We start from the raw sequence: 14,535 nt of genomic DNA, 5'->3' as shown, positions 1-14,535 counted from the left end.
TGTCCAGTTTTCAGCCAGGATATCTCCCTGAAGCGCCTTAAGAAGTGCAGGCCAGCTGGTGTGGCTTTGCATAGGACAACCACACATGGAAGACCCTGGACTTATCCAAAAAGTCTGCCTCCCATCTGAATACAAGGGTAGGCTCATCTTGCTGATTTATTTCTGATATACCTTAATGTGTGTGTCCTGCAGAGTGAACAACTCTGGAAAGACAAAAGTGGCAACGAAGAAGGGAGCAGCCCAAATACCCACATTAGCTAGACTCCAGCAGCAGGAGTAGCATAAGTTCAGACGTAGTCTTTGAGGTTATTTGTCTCTGTCTTCTTGTTGCAGATCATCTGGTGTTTTAAAGGCATGTTTAAAGCCTGCTTTAATAGAAGTTTTACTGAAATTTGAGATTAAGTTATCTTTAGCAAAACAAAAGTGACTGCATTCAACATCTAGACAAGCAGCGCACCGGCTAATGCTCCCTGTGGGTATCAGAGCTCCCTTGGTACACCGCAGTTCTCTGGCAACTATTTATAGCTCCTGACTGTCCATCTAATGTGTACATCTCTTTCAGAGCTGTGTATATGAGGCAGACTCTGAATCATTTGTTTAATGCTACATTTACAGAGGCTGCCTCACACAACCTAAACAGTGCTACACATGAGAGGGATTTTCTGGAAACCAGTGATTCAGCTGAGCTCATGCACATGTATGGAAATGCAACGTGGAGTCCGTTTTTCATCTTCTAGTAGCAAAGCTCAAACAAGTACAAGATAAAATGAGGATTTCAGGGACCCTGCTAACAAACACATTGTTCAGTGCAAGCCAGGCAGCCAGGGCTCGGGCTTGAGCCCACAAAACAGCCACATTGAGATGCTTCAAGATCAGTTTCAAGCAAAATATAGCAGCAGCAGAAAAATCAAATCTCCATTGCTTTTTTAAGCACATAAAAGAAATAAGTGCTTTGTTTATCCATTCATTATTCCAGCAGCTATTTTTCTCTCTGCTTTTAAAACCAAATGCAATAAGCCCCTTGCAACTCAAGTTTTGGCTAGCTTCATTAAACAGCTACTGAAACAAATTTGTCATTAAAATTGGAAGGCAGGGATGGGCAGAGTATTGATCTTGAAATATTTAAATATTTTTTCTCACAAGCACTTGAATTATTTCAAAAATGGATTAAAATTATGCTTCACAAGAACACAGAGAGGGCAGGCTGGAATACCAAATAATTCTTTATCGACATACTAAATGTTTGATTTACTAAATGTTTTACTTTTTCTATACTTGAGTGTGGGATCCACCTGAATTTGAGATAAATGTTCCAATGGCAACGGGTATCTGTGAGGGAAACAAACAAGATGCTACTGCAATACAGAAGACACTATCCAAAAAAGGTCTTTAAAAGACAGTGCGATCCAACATTTGGTCTAGGTAGGCATCAGAAAGGAAAGGAGAGATATTACCTACAATTAAATCTATATATAAATTAGTTATTTCAGCCGTAAATCTAAAGCAGCGTGGCAGGCGAAAGAAAGCAAGCTCACAGAGCAGGCAGTATGCATAGCCCCCAGTGAAATAGCTGCTAGATTAGAAGCAAAGCTGGCTGAGGACCCAGGCTTTTGTTCCATGGAAATAACGCAAGGTCTCCACCTCTGCAGCAATGTACCTGCACATGTCAGGGCGTGTGCCTGACCCCAGCTATGGGTGCAGGGGAACAGTTGCACACTATGGAGGCAGAGAGCACCTCTCAGCAGAGATGCCCTGTGCGCACTGGGGGAGAGCAAGGTACCCACCTCAAAGCAGAGACACCAACGGCAGTCTCTTCTCTTGTCCTGCTGAGGGAAGCAAATGCGCCTTCCTATGCCAGCAATCACATTTTGAAAACCAAGTATTTTGCTTTGAACACAAATGTTATTTTTCTGCAAAACTTTCAATAATTTGAGAATTTACTTCTCATGAAAATCCTTTATTTAATTAAATCTGGAGCGTTGCGCACTGGATTCCAAGGTCATGAGCCTGGGAGCCTTTTTCAAAACCTCTGCCAATTAAAAACAATCTACAGACAAATGTAGACAAATGTAGACAAATATAGACAGTAAGAACAATGTACAGAAAAATGTTAAGTTTCATTGATGTGTTCAGAACAGACCATCCCACCTACAATGTTTGTTTAAATTCCTGGCAGGCCTTCCAGGAAACCCATGCCCACACAAGTGTTCCCTTTTGAAGAATTTTTTTTTCCATTCCTCCCCCCCAGGCTGCTCATGGAGTACTGCATTCACTCCCCAGAATCCCATCCCATCACGACCGTCCCCATCTGCAGGGCAGGGCTGAGGCACACCTGCCCACCAGGAGCAGAGCTATGGCCTCCATAGAGCATGACCGCAGCCTTCATCCCCCTCGTGAGAAACTTCCTGAGGACGTTGCACTGAGCACATTTATGGGAACTGAGCATCACTGAAAAATCCCCAAATTTTTTAGCAGAAGTGATGTGCTGCCTGCATCGCTGCAATCTACAAACATCTGTCACCAAAATACGAACAGAAAATGCCCAGGAAAAAGAGACAGGAATTTTTCCAGCTTTCTCAAATTTAACACAGTGGCTATTATGAAAAAGGTGAATTTCTTGAATAATGAAAAGGTTTTCTATTTCTAATTTCCTAGAAGTGGCTATGAGGAAAACCCTTCTGAGAAAGACTTTCAAAGCAGTACCACATTCTGGAGAACCTAGGGCAGAGTCCAGGGCCACCAGCAGGCTTGTGGTACTACAGCCTTCAGCACCCTTTTGATTAACATTGTGAGGAAGCATGAAGCTGAGTTCAGATCTTCCCAAACACCTCTCTGTGAGCCAAAGTGCACACAGCCCAACATTTTGACACGATAGCTTGTGGAAATATTTCCCAAGAAGAGCAAGCATGACTCCTGGCAGGAGAAGCTGTCTCAGCAATTCAAACCACTGCTTTGCTGCCAGGTCACACCATGTGGACAGGCCAACAGCTGTCTTGCTGCTTTCATTGCTACATATGCCCATTGTCACCCTTCTTACCACTAGAGAACTTTCTTATCACAATTACACACACTAAGCACAGCAGGTGACTTAGACGCATGTGCCCCCCAAGCTGCCCCCCACAGATGCTGGGGAGGATAAAACCCCAAGAAACCAGGCCCAGGCCTCCTCGTGTCACTCCAGGAAGGCACCTTCCACTTCCTCAACTCTTGGCCTCCATGCACCCCGCTCATCTGCAACACACAGACATCCTAAGTGCTCCTCCTTCAGAGAAAACACATCTGATGTTTTCCATTCCAATTCGGAGTAACAAGAAGACAGACCAAAGACAGACATTATGCTGCTTGTTGCATTGTTTATTAATGTTTTTTGTTAATCCAGTTGCAAAAAAGCCATCAGTCAAAAATACAAACAGAAAATCTTCAAATAGTTTGTGCTGTTGGCTGACTTCCTTTGTAAAACCTGTTCAGATTAAAAGGAAAAGTATTTGGATTAATACATATGATCGTAATAATGATATAAAAAATCACTGCTGCCACTGAAGCATCACACAGAAAGAACAGAAGCATAAAAAAGTGAGTAAAACAGAACATCATATTTTCTATCTGATATGGAAGAATTTTATTTTATGTTTTTAAATATTTTGCTCAGAAGATATATGAAAAAAAATGCAATTTCATGCCCTCCCTCCCCCCAGAACAGGATAAATTAATCAAGAAGCTCTTAACAAACCAGCTGTTGCAGTAACAAATTTCATCACTAGCTTTCAGGTTGGATTTTCAGCCTGAGATCATCCTGATTTCATCCACTTCCCCCTGCCCATCATGTCCCTGTTGCGATGGAAGCCCTTCTGGAGCTGTGGGAGGGCAGCATTAGCACCTGCAGTGGCTATAATTAAACTTCAGAGCTCTATGACACTGCCTTCTAAGCACGTCAGACAGGAATGCCATCACGGGCTCTGCGATCTGGAGCAGCTGAAATCATATTTTTAAACAAGGCCAGGTATTTTCAACAGAACTTACAGGAAGGCCAGGGCTGCAGGCAGTCTTGCTCCCACAGGGAGCATGTTGACATGGCTTCAAGCAACCTCCATGGTTCTGTGCAGAGGCTGGGAGGTCAGGGCAGCAGTGCTGTAGGTGAAGTGGCTTCATTTATTTATTGTTTTATTTATTTCCAAATGGAGAGTGTGAGTCTTGAAGGGAACACTGGGCATGATTTGCAAGCATGGAGCAAAGGAAGATGAACAGCCCAATTTAGCCTAGGACACATCTCAAAGCTGTTCATAGAGCTATGTGAGGCCATTCGTAATTATATTTTATGCATTTGCATTTACATTTGTCTTCCCCATGGTTCTCTGGTTGTTGCCTTTTTTAAGTCTCAAGTGGCTTTATGGGCAGGTAGATGCAGCACACTGTGTGTTCAGCACAAGGAAAATGCCAAATTTTAGCGGCAAAAATAGGTGTTAAGCTGGGTCTCAGCATTCCTGATGCTTTCCAGAAAAACCAGGACAGGGAGGAAAAAGGCATTTATCACCACTTTTCACTCCTAAAAGACTTTTTTGGGGGGGGGTGACAGAGGAGGGTTCATGAAAACAAGCACACACCAGTTACTTCACTTCCTTCTGCACATTGTATGCACTGCCCTATTTTGACCCATTTCTAGTGCTTCTCCAAGCCTATGCAGTTCTTCCTGGACTGCAATTAACCAGGAAGTTCTGTCGAGAAATACCGTCGCCTGAGAGGTCTCAGAATTTCCCCTTTTCTGCTGGACAAACACCATCCTGCCACAGTGCTTCTCACGCCATCTCCCTTCCCAGCCTGAGCAGTAAGAAGCCTGGGAAAGTGCAAATTATTGTGCTTTAAAAAAAAAAAAAAAAAAAAGTGAGGCCATACAAACATCAGAAAAGACATTTTGTTTGCAGATCATGTTTTGAGTGAAGCTTAAGGTTAAATCTGCCCACTTTATTCCTCTTGAAGGTGTCACCCTTATTAAATGTGGAAATATATAATGTGCAGTCATTTGTAAGAGAGATAAAATTGCACACAAGGGAATATTACAAATTGAAATATGTAAATACTGTATTACAATAATTTACCATCTGAATAACAATTTTGGATATCCTGCTCTGGGTGTCCCTACTTGAGCATGGGTTGGATCAGGTGGACCCCGAGGTCCCTTCCAACCTTAGCCATTCTGTGATGCTGTGATTAAATGAAATGGGAGACAGAAAAGAACATTGAGAAGATGTGCATCTTAAAAAAAATCACCTATATCAGCAGATATTTTCTAGATCTTGATACTGAACATAGCAGGCTCAGTGCATGGTGGCCTCAGAGGTATAGACAACCAGACAATTTAACACAATTTTCAAAGTCCCGGCTGCAGATGCATTGCCTCTGCACTATGTGGTCTGCAGCAACTGCTACACACACCATGCACACAGCATATCAGCACTCATCATCTAGTTGCTTTCCCCTCCGTCCCTGTGGCCACACTACACTATTTAGAAAGAATGGCATGATGGCCAGACTCACAGTTGCAGCTCTGTTCTTCCTAGCTGGATTTCTCCACGTGGGCAGCAGCATTTCCCTGCAATTACACATGTAGAAGGGGATGACTGTGAAAATGTTTTGTCATCTCCAACTTTGCTGGGAATAGCCTGCACTACAGAACTCAAAGCTGGTGCTGAAAACAATCACCAATAACAGGCTTTCATTGTTAGCACTGGGACTAGGTTTTCAAAAAAGCCTCCTGCCCCTTACAATGGAGGCTCAGAGTAAGTGACACCCAGGACCAAGTATCACAAATTGGTCAGAGAGGACAGAAGCTTCTGGATGCCAAAAGGCCTGTTTCCATAGAAGTCAAGTAAAGGAGCATCTCCCTTTATTTATATCAGTATCACCTATGCCACAGAAAATAAGACATCTGCTTTAAGGAAAGAAATGTTTCAGAAGATGCAGCCTCACAAGTTTTAGGGGAGAGACTGTGCTACAGAAGAGCCCCCAAACTCCTCAGAGATGGACATTTCCCCAGACATCAATATGCATGATTGTCATGTCTTGCCCTTCTCTGTTCTCCTTAATTCTTTAGCAATACTGTCTTCACCTCACCCTCATTCCTGAGCACACCTGCTCTTGGACCATCTAATCTCCCTATACCTCCCCACAGCATAGCCTGCGAATGCGTCCATTAACTCAAAAGAATCATTCCTTGAGCAGACAAGAAGGTTTCAGGCAACCATTTTCTGGATGATAAGAATCTGTAGCAAAAGAGTGAAAATTTGCTGCTATCATAACCTAACTCTGAATTACTCCTCTTCCACGTAGGGGTATGAACAGATTTCTGGGAGCTGCTCCAGTCAAGTGCTGGAGCATCTTCACATTCACACATTTCTTGAACATGTCCAGGAATAGTGACTTGACCATCTCCCTTGGCTCCAGTGCTTGACCACTCTTTCTGAGAAGATTTTCCCAAAATGCAACCTGATCCCCTCCTGGTGCAACTTGAGGTCATTCCTCTTGTAGTATTGCTGTTAGCTGGGAGAAGAGGCCAACCCCCCCTTCACCATAACCTTCCTTCATGATGTAATAAAGTCTCCCCTGAGCCTCCTCTTCTCCAGACTGAACAATCCCAGCTCCCTCAGCCACGCCCATAAGACTTGTGCTCCAGACCCCTCACCAGTTTTGTTGTTCTTTTCTGGACATGCTCCAAGGCCTCAATGTCTTTCTTATAGTGAGAGGCTCAAAACTGAACAGAGCACTCAAGATGCAGCCTCACCAGTGTTAGTATGGGGGATGATCACCTCCCTGCTCCTGTTGACTGCATTATTTCTGATATAAGCCAGGATACGATTGATCTTGTGCCCACCTGGGCACACTGCTATTCCCTGTTCTTTTGAGTGTCAACCAACAACCTCAGATCCTCTTCCTCCACACAGCCTTCTGCTTCGAGCCTGTGGTGTTGCTTGTGACCTAAGTGCAGGACGCGGCACTTTGTTTTGTTGAACTTCATCCCATTAGCCTCAGCTCAGCAATCCAGCTTGTCCAGATCCCTCTGTAGGGCCTTTCTACCCTCAGGTAGATTGACACTTCCTCCCAGCTTGGTGTCATCTGCAAACTTGCTGAGGGCACACTCAGTTCCCTCATTCAGATCATCAATAAAGATATTGAAGAAGACAGGCCCAGGTATTGACCCCTGGGGATCACCAGTCTTGATCGTTCACCAGCGGGATGTCACTCCATTCACCACCACTCTGTGAGCCCCAGCCCTCCAGCCAGGTCTTTCCCCAGCAAAGAGTGCACCTGTCCAAACCATGGGCTGCCAGCTTCTCCAGGAGCATGCTCTGGGAGACACTGTCAAAGGCTTTGCTGAAGTCTGGGTACAATACATCAATAGCCTTTCCCACATCAACCAGGTGGGTCACCTGGATGTAGAAGGAGATGAGGTTGGTCAAGCAGGACCTGCCTTTCATAAACCCATGCTGGCTCTGCTTGATACCCCTGTTGTCCCACACATGTTCCATAACCTTCCTTGGCACTGAGGTCAGGCTGACAGGCCTGTAGTTCCCCAGATCCTCCCTTCTTGTAGATGGGAGTCACATTGTTACAGACATTGTTTCTCTATTTTCCCTTCCTGCTCAAAAAATGCTCTTGGCTTCTTGCCAGCATTCTTTCCTTGTTTCTTTAAACTTTGTACACTACAAGGTGTTCTTGATTTCACTGCTTCTGAACAACTAAGAGTGTTTATGCTCCCAATATAAGCCAAAGCTTGTTAAATCACATGTACCAGAGTCTTATGGTTGAGGAATCTGCCATCCTTCCCTAGGCAGATGGAGTACTTTTCACAAAACTTTCCATCATCTTAACTGCTAAAAGCCAAAATGCCACTCCTGAATCATGCAAAATAAACTATCACTTACATAAAATAAGAAAGTCTAGAGGGAAAGCTAGCATGAGTAGAAAGTAAACTTCCTTGTTATGCAACATATTGCCTAATGTTTTGAAGAAAACATTAAGAATTAAAGCTAAAATGACAGATGCAGAATGAGCTTATTTCCTGTTGAGCATTTATCCTCTCCAGCTACATGCATGCTGACACTCTGCTGCTCTGCAGCTCTCGGGAATGACAGTGGCTGCCTCATAGCACGGAAGGAGGCACTTGATCCACGCACTGCACTCGAGCATATACAGCCATGTCAGCACATGTGTTCCCCATGTAATGCCCGTCTTTCCTTCTGAGAAATTGAATAGCTCTTCTTTCTTCTCTTTTTTTCTTTTTCTTTTTTTTTTTTTTAATAAGCAGGATATGTTGGTCATATATTTTCTTGTCAAGTCATTTGAGCAAATCTACTTATTGGCTTTGAGGAATTAAATCTTCATTTAAAGCCACTCAGCCCATGTCCATACACTGTTCATCAACCACCACAGAAAAGCCTCTCCTGCACTGTGTACCCCAAAAAGCAGACTGCTGGCACATCCTGTGCATTGCATGGCAGAGCTGGGGCAGAAGCAGGAGTCATGTGGTTTTCCTTCTGTTCCTTTATTAACATGAAGCAGTGCTGGGGAGCTACCTGGGATGTCTGGGAGAACTGGATTTCTGCAATGCTGAAAACTTCCCTAAAGCTATGAATTTCCTTATTCTTACATTAAACAACCACAAGATAAATCCTTTAGATCTTCCTCTACAACTCAATACCTACTGTAGCCTGCAACTCGTAACAGAGTCAAAAGAAGCCCCTGCAATACAATTGCTAGAAAAAGTTACAGGAATAACAAAATTTCCAACATGACTGAAGAGGAAAATAGCTTTCCAAGACACTTCAGGATGTATTCTATCACATCTGCAAATGCAAGGACTATAGGCTGTATGCATGGACTAGCAAGCTCGTGGAAAACTTTTAACATTTAATGTTTAAGAATTTAAAACCTTGAATATAAAGGGCTGAAACTACCAACAGTAATTTGCTAGAAGAGCTGAAAATTGCAGTTCAGAAGATATGGTTTGCCCTTCACTGTGACTAAAGACATTATTCATATATGCTTCTCAACAACACTTAGACTACTGCAGAAAATGTTCGTCCTTGTTTTATTAATGTTTCTCCAAAGACTGTAGCAAGTTAAGACAGGGAATGCCCCAGGCTGGCTAACCCATTAAAATCTTTGGCCCAAGCCATTAAAACACATAGAAGTGCAGATCTACTTCTGATCATATTTTGCTGTCCATAGGCTGAATGAAAACTGACCTTGGGCTAGGTAGAAGAAATGGTAGTAAGACCACATCTCTCTTCTACAAATCTCGTGGCTTCTTGCAGTGGTTCCCCTCAGCCTCCCATTCCCAAGCTTTTCTGGGGGCAAAAGTGAGAGGTCGGTCCAAGCAGCAGTTCCCAAATATCCCCCAGCTCCTGCAGAGCTCTGCAACCAATGCCCCTGCACTGGGCCTTGCAGCCATCCCAGGAAGAGTTGTTTCCTGTTGCATCTTCTTTACAGAATCTCTTTTCAGCTCAGTACAACAGTTTTCCAGCCCCTGGAACTTTTATTTGAACATTAAGGTCAGGAGTGGGGCTCACAGCTCACTACTTCAGCTGCTTCACTGATTCTTCAGTTCCTCCAGAAAATTGTTTTAACAATGTGTAAAGAGTTTGAAAGTTTCCCTACTCAATAGGCAGGGAGCTCCACCAGCCTCATTTTCTCTCACTTTTTGACAATGCACCAAGGTCACAACAATAACAGCTTTGGAAATTTCCAAAGTTTCTATTTTCTTTAAAGGCAAGAAAAAGAGCTTTCTAGGAAAACAAAAACAAAAACAAAAACAACTTTTGTCTTCAGAACTTCAAAATGCAGCTGTGCAAACATGGAATCATTTTTCCCAGTCCCCCTCCAGCATGTAACCTGTGTCAAGGAATTTTTCAGAGCAGAAGATAGTCCAGAAAATTAAATAGCCGTTAAACACGTATTAATTGAGATTAGGTAGGTATTCACTGTTATAACATAGGAAAACCAACATTAGCTCTCTGTTCCTTTGCTCGCTCATTGATGCTTATTTTGAAAATTATGCTAGATAAAGCAGCTGGGGGAGCCAGGGAAGGCAGTCAGCTGCTTTGTTGTTTCTTTGGGTGGTTAATTCAGAACGTTCTAACTTCACAGGTATTCCCAGAGCTGCTTCCCTATAGCAGGAATAGGATCCAAAATTCAGAGGGGAAGGCTTGGTGCATCTCAAGGGCAAGCTGGATCTGGCAGAGCAATGCAGTGGGCCAGGTCGTAGCCACATCCTCAACAAGAAGTCTTGTGAAATATTGAACAGCTCTTCAAAACACATTTCCCCACTCTGATTTCTCTTCTGCCTTTGGAAGTTCCTTCTCTCAGTCTGAAAGCTCAAGTTTGTGTCAAGTTCACTTCTTATTTTGATACACCGACCTCAAAGTAGGAAGCATGGCAGGGAGGCTGGATGGTGGCAGAGTATCCCAGCACTACCTCACTCAGCAATAAATGCCTGTTTTAACTAAAGCCTTGGCAACTCATTCACATTTGAGTGTACTTAGTCTGGTTGGAGTACCCAGTAAACCTCCTTGATAACCATCTATTAGTGAAGGGAATTCATTGCACCTCTTACTCAAACATTTGATTTCCACTGCTATAACTTTTTCTGTCTTTGAACATCTTGCTATTACAAATGCTGACAACCCACCAAAGAAACATTAATTTCCATTTCAGAATCAGGGCCACAATGATGATTGAGGCATGGAGCTTCTCCCATACAAGGAAAGGCTCAGAGACCTGGGACACTTCATCCTGGAGGAGGCTGAGAGTTGACCTCATCACTATTCATAGATACCTACAGTGTGGGAGTCAAGTGGATGGATCCAGGCTCTTTTCAGTGGTGTGCAGCAACACAAGAAGGGGTAACAAGCAGACACTGAAACACAGAAAGTTCTATACAAACACGAGGAAGAACTTCACAGTGAGGGCAACAAAGCACTGGAACAGGCTGCCCAGAGAGGTTGTGGAGTCTTCTTTGATACAAGACCTGCCTGAACAGGTTCACTCTCCTGTGCAACCTATTGTAGGGAACCTGCTTTAGCAGAGGGGTAGGACTAGATGATCTCCAGAGGTCCCTTCCAATCCCTGCAAAAAAAGAGGACAGGCTGGTTTTGGGTTAGTAAGGCCAACAACGATGCTTCAAAGCTAACATGTCTTAAATTTTTAGCAAGTTTGTCCATTAACAAAAAGAAAATACTATTGTGTATCTGGACTTTATGCAAAAAGGGATCCCTAAAGTACACAAGTGAAATCAAAAACAACCATCAGTGTACAAAAAAGAAAAGGTAGACACCATGCTGAGCAGAATTGGCCCTCCAGAGAAATATACAGCCTTTCTTTCTGGTTCTTCTTCATGTGGTAACATCAGGAAGCAGGTTTACTTCAAGTATTTTCAAGAAGTCACACAGATTACTAAGTTAACTTCGGACAAAGTCAGGCTATTTTTAAGTCCATTTCAGTTGTGAAATCCAACACACAGCAGTGATGTTGTTCACATTAATTTCCAGTACGATCTTGAGTTCTAATAATATTGGCTCTTATCAAATGATAGTCTGGAGCCTGCTTAGCTATTCTACCAGATAAAATGAACTGTTTGCCTCTGAAAATTGCATCCAAACTTCATAGAGCACTTCCTAATCTTTTTCCACTGCACTCATTTCCGTACATGAGACTTGTATCTTGCCCTCAGGAGCATCAGACCCTTTGCTGCTCTCTTGTCACAGATATCCAGATATCATGTTATCCAGGATAGAGGAGGCCATGTCATGGAAAGGATGTCATCAGTTGGTGTTCTGAAAATTTTGTAGTATTTCTAGTTCCTTCTCCTCTCAGAGACTTTAAGAATAGCAGCTACTATTACCCTTCAAATCAATTTGCCTTTGAAAGGTCTTACACTGTATTTGTTCTGCAAATATCCTTCTAGAAGCAGCCTTGGACAGACCATGAGATGATCTCTTTGGACAATATGCTTTTAAGTTTTGAATTCCAACTAAATACAGAAGAAAAAAAAGAAGAAGAAAAAAACCCAACCCTGTACTGACCCCTGAGTACACAGGCCATTAAGGTTCTAGCAATGACTAAAAGCTTTTTTTTCATCATTATACACATAGATTTAATTTAAGTGGGAGAATGAGGGAAACATCAAGCCCTCTGCCAGCAATTGTCCCCAGTGATCTCTTTACATATTTATGGTGAGATTGGTACTACAAAAGGAGATAAACTTACAATGTCTGCATTGCATTTTTTAAACACAAATTCATTCCAGTGGAACATAAAAGTTCTTCAGTGCAAGCTCCTGGAAAAGAATTTCTTATTTGCAAAACAACCTGCACAAGATTTAATCTTCCTCTACTTCAATTACATGTGTTTCACATGAAAAACTCATAAAATTGTTATAATTAATGTTAGTTCAAACATTAATTAAGAAATAAAGGAATACTTCTATTTACACTAGTTTTGTAATGCTGTGTCTGTCCTATGAAACAAATCGCAAACAATTAAAAATAGAAAAGTGAAACACTTATAACTATGGGGCAAGCATTACCTCTGAGGTATAAACAGCTTGAGGCTTTTATTTAGTGCACAAAATTTCTCTGTTCCAGATTCCCTCTCTCTAGTGTCAAGGATCCAACAGAAAACGATTTCTAATTATAATCCTTGGAATTCGTGTAGTCAAGCTATTTATTAATATCATCATTTCTTAGATGTTGAATTAGCAGAAGGATACCACTATTGAAGTTTTATCATTATGTCTTTTAATACTACTGAGTACATTAAGGTTTTCCTTCCAATTCCAAAATTATGAGCCAATTAGGATTGCTTTATGAGTGGAGAATCAAGTTGTCCACATAAATATTTTGTCTTAGAGAATCTACTTATTTCAGACCAGACTTAGAGGTTGCTTCTTCCTAATATATTTATTTAATGTGACAAGTAAGCAATTGTTTTTTCACATGATTATGTTTTATTTTCCTTGGAAATCTTGTAAAAATTATAGCCTTCTCCCATTACAATTTCAGTTTTCTTTTCATGAAGGAAATGTTTTACTGTTACCAGCCTTACAATATTCCAATATATTGTTAACAAAGGAGAATCTGTTCCCAGCCACAGTTATTAATTAGAAATGAATTACAGAAATGCAACTACACAGATCAAGGGAGAAAGTCATAAAATATAAAACGTTTTGCTTCTGATGAAAGATTAGGTTAAAATGGAATCAAGATTGATATAAAAAGATAACTATGTGTGAAAGAAGCTACAGAGCTGCCACCAAACTAAGCATCATAACTAACAAAAAATTCAGACACGGTCACATATAGAAATAGAATATATATACTTAATTAATTAATTATAATTACACCCTTGTACGAGGCATAAACATTACATTCCCAAATCTTACGGACACACATAAAGCATTTTTCCACATTCTTCCCTGTTACAGTATGTATTTGCAGTCCTCTTGGTGTGGAAGGACCCCACACCCCCTCTTGGGGTCCTGGGAAGAAGATATGAAGAAAAAAATTCCTTTGAGAATTTTATAGATCATAGAAAATGTTTTTTTAAGGTGAATTATAGCTTAAAAAAAAAAAAAAGTTTAAAAAATGATTTAAAACTTATATTAGGTAAAGAATTGCCAGAAATTGAACACAGAATTGGAACTGTATCATTATTACTCCACCAAAAATGTTGGCCTGATACCAGGAACTGAATTTCATAAAGGACTTTCTTCTCAATAAATCTGAACTAAGAAATAATGGCTGTTGCTATAAACATGGAAGATTAATCTGCAGCATTGCTCATAATATAGTATGCCATCGAATCACAGAATGGCCTAGGTTGGAGGGGACCTGAAAGATCATGCAGTTCCAACCCCCCTGCCGTGGGCAGGGTTGCCAGCAGAAAGCAGAGCCAAAAACTGAATCAGTATGACCGCAGCACAGTGCTCCAGCAGCAGTGGTCAGGATTAGCCATCTGATGAACAAGGTCAGAGTAAATCCATCCAAAATCCTTAAGCAATTAAAGGAGGAAAAAATAGCCAAGAGATGATGATCATTTCTGCTGACTGCAGTGTATGAATTCACGTACTCAGCCCAGTGGGATCTCTACTGTGAAAAACTCCCTAGAATTTTAACTGCAGTGAGTTAGAAACCAAAATATTGTTCTTTTCTGCTAACCCACAAAACAACAATACAGAGGACTTATTTTTCAGGAGACCATTTGGAAATACCACATTGAATCATGTCAGTAGCCAATTTTATTATGATTATTGGTAAGGGAAGTTCATTTCTAATTTCTGTTAGACTCCAAATCTTAGACTAACTGTGAAGTCACTAACAACCATCCAGTATCGACCTAAGTACTTTTAAGAAATTTCCATCAGCTTTAATGACACAGACAAGAAATGTGTAAATAGAGAGGCAAATTTCAAAAATTTTACTTGCTATGTGCTCATGAAGATGTTATTGGGACCATACGTAGGTCACTCTGAAAGTAATGCCTCCT

General features: G+C 41.5%; 1 protein-coding gene across 2 annotated transcripts in view; it reads right to left on the bottom strand.

The window, feature by feature from the left end:
• Window positions 1-3,333: 3,333 nt before the first annotated feature.
• ODR4 (odr-4 GPCR localization factor homolog) overlaps window positions 3,334-14,535 on the bottom strand; it is a 77,161-nt gene continuing 65,959 nt past the window's right edge. Inside the window, exons 14-15 of one of the 2 annotated variants that reach the window (XM_085232076.1) lie at window positions 5,533-5,587; window positions 3,334-3,460 (exon numbers count right to left, since the gene is read on the bottom strand). In XM_085232076.1, the coding sequence (XP_085088202.1) occupies window positions 3,421-3,460; window positions 5,533-5,587 (95 nt within the window). In that variant the 3' untranslated portion in view covers window positions 3,334-3,420. The remainder of the gene's footprint in view (window positions 3,461-5,532; window positions 5,588-14,535) is intronic. The other variant, XM_085232078.1, reaches the window with a different exon arrangement.

This window comes from Meleagris gallopavo, chromosome 10 (assembly GCF_905368555.1).
Source record: "Meleagris gallopavo chromosome 10, MGAL_WU_HG_1.1, whole genome shotgun sequence".
Lineage (NCBI taxonomy): Eukaryota > Metazoa > Chordata > Aves > Galliformes > Phasianidae > Meleagris > Meleagris gallopavo.
Note: the sequence above shows the minus strand (reverse complement) of the source record. Positions and strands in the feature narration are given on the sequence as shown.